Here is a 7876-nt window from a genome sequence, read left to right as displayed (position 1 = left end):
AATTCTATTATAATGGTGGTCTATTGTAAATATTAGAAAAATCTAATAAAAGTGTGTGAAAACATTAAAGACTTTTGACAAGGAAAATGCCATAACATAAAATGCTAGAAAAGTCAAATTTGATAGACTGATAAGAAAATATGTTGTATGAGGTAGCTGTGGTATCCCTAAAAACCACCATAAAGTCATTTTCTCCTGAATCAAGATTTTATTGGAAATGACTTGAATTGATCTGGCACTGAAGAAAATGGAAACAAAAATGATGGACCTTAGAGGCAGTTTATATTGTGGTTAGAAACATATTGATTAATTACATCATGAGTTTTGAAAAAATCAGAAAAAAACGCATCAAGAAACATCAATGGCATAACCGAGATGCATTTTTTAGTGGCAAACGTGAAATGCAATTGAGAAAGAGGACAAGTAAAATGTTGGATTTTCATCTAAATTGAAGGAGGTTTGCCAAACCTGTTCTCCATGATCATCTCTATTACCTGTGTAATTTGTGAATTACACACCCTTCACAATAATACTTTGCAGGGATTTATGTCTTTGCTAGATAGTGATAATATGGGAGTGTAACCTCTTGTATCATATCACATCTTCATCTTTTCTTTCATTGAATGATCAGAGGCAGATTTGTGGGTCAGCGCAAGTAGCAGTTGTTGCAGGATGATGATGGTAGAACGTTTACCCCTCTGTCCAGTGGCTGGTAAAAGAATTGAGTATTATGGACCAACCGCATGTGGATCCCATACCCCTTTATAATTTACAAGTGCTATAATAAGCATGACTTTTGAGTGATGAATTTCTACTTTACACACATGATTTTATATTTTTTGTAACAGTTCAACAAGATATGTCCTAGTGTATGGTTGTAAAAAATTTGGCCTAAATACAGAATAATTGTCTCAGCATACAAGGGCTAGTAAATGCTGTATCTGGTTACTTAGAGCACAAATTTTTTTATACGTCATTCTGACTGACTAAGCCCATTGTTTTTCATCTTTATCACATGATCCTCAGAATACTTCTCAATTACTTCCTAATCTGGATTTCTGGATTGGGAAGTTGGCATGACCATCTCTTGTCCTCGAGCAGGAGAAATAGCTCTTTCAGCACTGATGTTAGTTATTCCCCCTAGAGGTTGTAATGAAAAAAAAAAAAAAAAAAAAAAAAAAAAAAGAGTGGTCCTGGGGGAACTGGCTAGTGAAGATGGGCAAACAGGCCAGAGTAGTTAAAGCACAGTAATGCTGATAAAGCACCCAGCTGGATAAAGTCAAGAATGTCAAAGGCAAAAAAGCTTTATCTTGGCTCTGGAGTTACTGAGGAAGAGTCTGATGCCTTACTCAGGACATTTATGCTTCCTTGAAGGATTACCTGCCTTAGGATACACTGTGTATTTTATTATTCTTCGATGCCCATCTTCAGTGGCTTTCTTAACCTACAGGCAGTCTCTAAGCTTGACAGACTGGAAACCCAGCCAATCTGCAGTAGGGTGAGGAGTCTGCACTTGAGGGCTCAGGTGTGCCTGCAGGAAGGTTTTGAGGTGAGAAAAATGGGTAAGAGATTACTACATTATATATTTGAAGAATCTAGGAAGTGTAAGTAAAGGTCAAAAAGTAGGAATGACTTCTACTCATGTGAAATAACTGTTCTAGAATAGGTCAGAGGTACAGTTTTACCTTCCTCCAAAGGAATCAGACTAGTCCCTTCGAAAATTGCTCAGAAGAACTCTGGGAAGAAATTGCCATTGCAAACTCATTTCTAGGCACAGATAGCACCTGTTTGAAATATCTGTTTTCTCAAAATATTACTACCTGATATTAACTAAAACCTGTAATGTTAAAACTGAAGTTGATGATAATAAAGTTGATGATTTGAGTGCCTCCTCTATTTTGTGTTACATACAGCATACATACTTAACAATATTAAGAGGGAAAAAGGAAATTTTAATTTTAGCTCTCTGTCCACTAGTCTGTACAAGATAATTCTTAAGAGAAGCCATGGGAGGTAACATCTTTACATGTGATAACTTGGGCACTCCAGACAGCACCTGCTTTTGTGTCACTGCTGTGTTTGGCTGATATACTTAAGAGCATGGCTACTTCAGCATCTTAATTAACAATTTGCTTCACTTAAGTCCAAAGTATCTCCTAAATCTTAGATCCAGGCACTTTACATACATTTGCTTGAATCTCTTAAGTATTATATAAAGTAATACAATTGCCAGTTTGTTTATACTCAAAGGGGTTCAGTAACCTTTCCAAAGAGGTAGTAAATAACAATTGTCAACTGACTTTCTCTGAATCTAGAGATGGAGCTACTGAGAGTTGGGTGCCTGTGTCTACATCCATCAGGGAAGTTAGATTATGACTACCCTAAGCCAGGCACTTTCATAAAAAGAAATGGGGACGAGTTATGTAAGAGGGAAGACCTGGTGTGCCTAGGCAGGACAGAGATGCTGAAGACTGCTGAAAGATTTGATGGTGAGTATCAAGAAAGAAAGCATAATTATGTGAGAATACCAAAGTGATGACATAGTGCTCAATAATGAAGCAGACCGGAAGTTTATAACATAAAAAGCTGGGAAAGTGAAGGAGGTGTATAAAGATCATTTTCTATAACTAGTATAGTATATAAATCACTAAATGTAGGATGAGAATGCATAAAATAATTCTCTTCTATTCTTCATTTTGTACCTGCTCATAAAAAGTAAGGAAAAGGGTACCAGATTGCACAATATTTGTCATCTCTGTAGAATGACACAGAATTTGTTATTTTATAATTAATTATGTCTATTAGGGCAAACAATGAAGTGTGATTATATTTGTGGAGAAGGGTAGGTTGGAAAATGAACCATGTAAATTTTGGAAAAACTTTGAAATAAAGTATGCTAAATAAACATTTTCTTGATGCTTTGTGCCCAGAATAACTGGAATCAGGTGACCATTATGATGCTAAGTAACAGGTTTCTAGGGCTTTTTCTGTAATGCCTATCTTCTCCAGTTCACGGTGATATCTGTCTGTTTCCTACAGCTCATCTGATGTATTGTGGTAACTGAGCCCTGAGAACATACATCTTTTATTTTCTTTCTATAATTTGACATTGTGTTCTTTGTTTTTATAGAAATATATCACTATCTCTTCCATACACCTCAAATTTATCATAACCAAACAGGAATTATCTGGCCCACTGGTTTCACCAAATTTCTAGGCAGGTCCTTTGTTTGTTTTAATAAATGACAGGAAAAAGATTATCAAATAAATAAATCTATTCTGGATTTCTTTCTTTTTCTCACTCTTAGCATCTGATGATCTATGTTACAGATGTTATTTTTTTCTTCCCATGTACTATTCATTCCTCAAAATACCCATGGTTAGATTTCACTTTCATCCACTTCTTTTAGTGACTACAATAGTCTCCTAACAGGTTTCCTTGCCTTCTCTCTTGTCAGCCTTTAGACCACTCTTAAACATTGATTGTATTTTGACACAGATATATTATAAATCTGGTCATATTGTTTATTGTTACAATGAGCACATTGTGTCCTCTAAGATTATATCCATGCTCTCATATTTACACACAAGTTCCTTCAGAAATTCAGGTTCACTTCTTTTTAACCATAGCTTCAAGAACCATATGAAGAGCCATCTATCCTATAGCTTTACTCAATTGTAGTGACTTACATTTGCAATACTCTCTAATATCTTACTGTATTTACATGGATTTTAATCAGTACAGGATGTACATCACGGCTCTTTTATACTATCCCTCTAGTATTTGTCATTTGAGCCCTAATTTAAGAATCTCCTTCAATACATCTTCCCTGACCTGCCTGGATGGGGTTAGTGGTCTCTTCTGTGTTTTAAATCATGCGGTTTTTCTTTTCTTTTCTTTTTTTTAATATCAACTTCAAAATGTTTAACTCTTAATTTTAACTTATCTGTCCACTAGTTTGTACATAGTTGATGTCATTTCTTATATATTTCTCTATTGTTTAACACTACCAGATTTCCTTTAATAAAGTATGTTCTCAGTTTCAGTGGCGTGCACCTGTAGTTCCAGCTACTCAGAAGGCTGAGTTGGGAGGATTGCTTGAGAACAGGAGTTTGATGCTAGCCTAGGTAACATAGTGAGATCCCATCTCTAAAAAAATGATCTTTTAATCCCAGCACTATGGGAGGCTGAGGTGGGGGGGATCATGAAGTCAAGAGATTGAGACCATCCTGGCCAACATGGTGAAACCTTGTCTTTACTAAAAATATAAAAATTAGCTAGGCCTGGTGGCACATGTCTATAGTCCCAGCTACTCGGGAAGCTAAGGTAGGAGAATTACTTGAACCCGGGAGGCAGAGGTGGCAGTGAGCCAAGAGTGCATCACTGCACTCTAGCCTGGCGACAGAGCGAGACCGAAAAAACAAACAAACAAACAAACAAAAAGCCTCAATAAATGCACAGTGAAGAAAAAAATCGGTAAAATAATAAATAACAGGTGGGGTAATTAGATATAATGAACACAGACACGATCAAAACCATTAAACACACAGCAGCATAAATTAAAGTGTTGCTTCTTGTTACAATTTTGACTTTTACCCTAATTTTCCATATTCTTGTTTCCTCACCTAGACTCTAGGTTCATCCATTAGCACAATGTCTGTCTTCAATAGTTCTGCCTTATACCCTCGCTTCCTCCTAATGGGCCTCTCAGGCCTTGAAAGCAGATATGACTTGATTTCCCTCCCCATCTTCTTGATTTATGCCACCTCAATTGCCGGGAACATTACCATCCTCTTCATTATCAGAACTGAGTCTTCCCTCCATCAACCAATGTATTACTTTTTGTCAATGCTGGCATTCACTGACCTGGGCCTATCTACCACTACCTTGCCTACCATGTTCAGTGTCTTCTGGTTCCATGTGCAGGAGATCTCCTTCAATGCTTGTCTGGTCCAAATGTACTGCATTCATGTTTTCTCAATTATCGAGTCAGCTGTACTCTTGGCTATGGCCTTTGACCGCTTTATAGCAATCCGAGAACCCTTGCGCTATGCAGCCATCCTAACCAATGATGTAATCATTGGGATTGGGTTGGCAATTGCTGGAAGGGCCTTGGCTCTGGTCTTTCCAGCTTCCTTCCTCTTGAAGAAGCTTCAATATCATGATGTCAATATTCTGTCCTACCCTTTCTGCCTGCACCAGGACCTCATAAAGACAACTGTATCCAACCGTCAAGTCAGCAGCATCTATGGCCTCATGGTGGTCATCTGTTCCATGGGACTTGATTCAGTGCTTCTCCTCCTATCCTATGTCCTCATCCTGGGCACAGTGTTGAGTATAGCCTCCAAGGCAGAGAGAGTGAGAGCCCTCAATACTTGCATCTCTCACATCTGTGCTGTACTCACCTTCTATACACCAATGATTGGGCTATCTATGATCCACCGCTATGGACAGAATGCTTCCCCAATTGTCCATGTGCTGATGGCCAATGTCTACTTGCTGGTTCCACCTCTTATGAACCCCATTGTCTACAGTGTTAAGACCAAGCAGATTCGTGACAGAATCCTCAAGAAATTCAAGAAACACGAAGTGTAGATGACAGAGATTCTAAAACATATCTTTCCCTCCATTCCCCTTATATTTGTGAGAAGATTTCATATAATGTTGAATTTAGAATTCACATATTACCAATGATATTTTGACTTTAAGATACTGGACCTAAACCTCAATAATTGTAAATCTGTATATTTTCAATATAGAGAATAAAGGTGTAGTTATATTTTACGGTGAAGTTATTCATTATACACTGTGAAGGCCCTCAATATATCTGAGAAAGATTTAGGTTTCAAAAGTTTTCCTAGACTTTTTAACCTAATACAAAAAATTTTTAAATGCAAGTTTTAATCTCCTGTTCAGGGAAAAAAAATATTTCCAGCTGGAGAACCTCGTATCAAAAAGGGATGATGAATGAGCAAAACTTAGCAGACTTTTAGAAGTGTAGAAGAAAAGTTGGAGCAAATTAATTGGACCAATTGGAATAAAGCAGAAACAGTGATGACTTTGTATGTAGGAATCTACAGAGGGCTTTCTATGAGGAGTAGACAAACTATGAGAGCCAGACTATTGTCCATTTTTTCGACCTGGGTTTTCAGTACATTTCTCAATTATTTATGGCAATCTCAAGTCATTCTACATCTTAAAATGTGTTCCTTATAAGCTGAGCAAGAAGGAATACAGTTTATTTCCCATGTTCCCGTACATACACTGTCCTGATCATCCTTTTCTGTATTCCCAATGGCATTCTGCACTGAAATGCTTAACATATTTTATGGTGATTATATTCTTCATGTTTAATTATGAGATTCATGTAGATACAGATTTTAATTACTAGAAAATTTTGAGATATTATGCTAAGAAGGCTTTGTTTTCAGTCAAAATGATCAATTGCAATAACTGTTTTTAATTTATATAGCACAAGAAAGTATCCTCAAAGAATTGTATATACTGATTAGTTCAACTTCGTCACCTCCCACTCAAACCTGAATCTGCTGTGGTCTGATTTTCATCTTCATGATTCCACTGATTTGCAGCTTATGATGGTTCTAGTGCTCTACTTGTTACTAAATTCAACATTCACATCTTGATTAAACTTCCATTTTCCTTTGCATTATTAACCATGCTTTTCTTTTAAAGTAACCTTATTTTCAGTTGTTTTAAATTTATAGAAAAATTTAAATATGGTACAGAGTTCTCTAACATCCTGCACTCAATTTCTCCTATTATTACCATCTTACATTAGTAGAGTATTCTTTTCACAATTGGTGAACCAACAACGGTAATTTATTAACCACAGATGAATATTATTCAGATATTTTTTAAGTTTTTCTCCAAATATTCTTCTTGTACTCCAAGATCCAATTTATATTTAGCCATCCTGTGTTTTTAGACTACTCTTAACTGTAAAAGTTTCTCAGTCTTCTTTCATTGTTTTCAATTACCTTGGCATTTTTGAGGACTACTAATAGGCAGTTTGTAAAATATTCCTCTATCAGGATTTTTCTGATGCTTTTCTCATTATTAGAGTAAGTTATAAGACCACAGAGGAATAATATCATTTTTATTGCATCATATCAATAACGCATATTAGCAACATGACATCACTGTTGATGATGACTTTATTCATGTGAATGGGGTAGTATTTGTCGTGTTTCTCCACTGTCATCTTAACCTTTTTTCTTTTTAAAAGTCCCTTTTTCCATATTGTACTTTTTTAAAGGAAGTCACTTTGCAAAGCCTACACTGAAAGAGTGGAAATCATGAGGACAGATTATCTACTTGAAATTATTGTGTGAGAGATTTTTCCCTTTTTTCTAACTCAATCATTTATTTATATTAATAATGACTTCCAGGTGTTTATTTTATACCTTGGATTATAATCCAAATCTGAACTCATCTATTTTGGTAATTTTTGTTTTTAAGTTACTAATTCAATATCTTTATTTGTACAGGTTCATTCAGAATTTCTACTTACTGAAGTCAGTTTCAGTAACTAGCATCTTTCTAGGAATTTCTCCATCTTATCTAAGTATTATATGATTTTTACAGTATTCCTTTGGATTTTTAATTTCTATAATGTTTGTAATAATGCTTTCCCTTAATTAATTTTTCTGGTAATTTAAGTTGATTTTCCCTTTTTTTCTGGGTCAATGTGGATAAATGTTTGTCAATTTTATCTTTCCAAATAAGATAAAATTGCTTTTTGCTATTCTATCCTCTATTTCACTGGTTTCTGGTCTAGTCTTTAAAGTTTACTTCCTTCCATTTGTGTAGTTTGCTCTTCTTTTGTGAGTCTTAAGGTGGAAGTTTCGGTTATTG

At 35.7% G+C, this 7876-nt stretch overlaps 1 protein-coding gene across 1 annotated transcript; it reads left to right on the top strand.

Moving 5' to 3' along the window:
- Window positions 1–4654: 4654 nt before the first annotated feature.
- LOC126935171 (olfactory receptor 51G2-like) lies at window positions 4655–5596 on the top strand. The gene has a single exon (XM_050756370.1). It carries the CDS (start codon window positions 4655–4657, stop codon window positions 5594–5596), a length of 942 nt encoding a protein of 313 aa, XP_050612327.1.
- Window positions 5597–7876: the final 2280 nt, after the last annotated feature.

This window comes from Macaca thibetana, chromosome 14 (genome assembly GCF_024542745.1).
Source record: "Macaca thibetana thibetana isolate TM-01 chromosome 14, ASM2454274v1, whole genome shotgun sequence".
NCBI lineage: Eukaryota > Metazoa > Chordata > Mammalia > Primates > Cercopithecidae > Macaca > Macaca thibetana.
The sequence above is the reverse complement of the archived record's forward strand: the minus strand, read 5'-3'. Positions and strand labels throughout refer to the sequence as shown.

Coding starts and splice junctions, on each gene's coding strand:
- LOC126935171 (XM_050756370.1), top strand. CDS start 4,655: ATGTCTGTCTTCAATAGTTCTGCCTTATACCCTCGCTTCCTCCTAATG.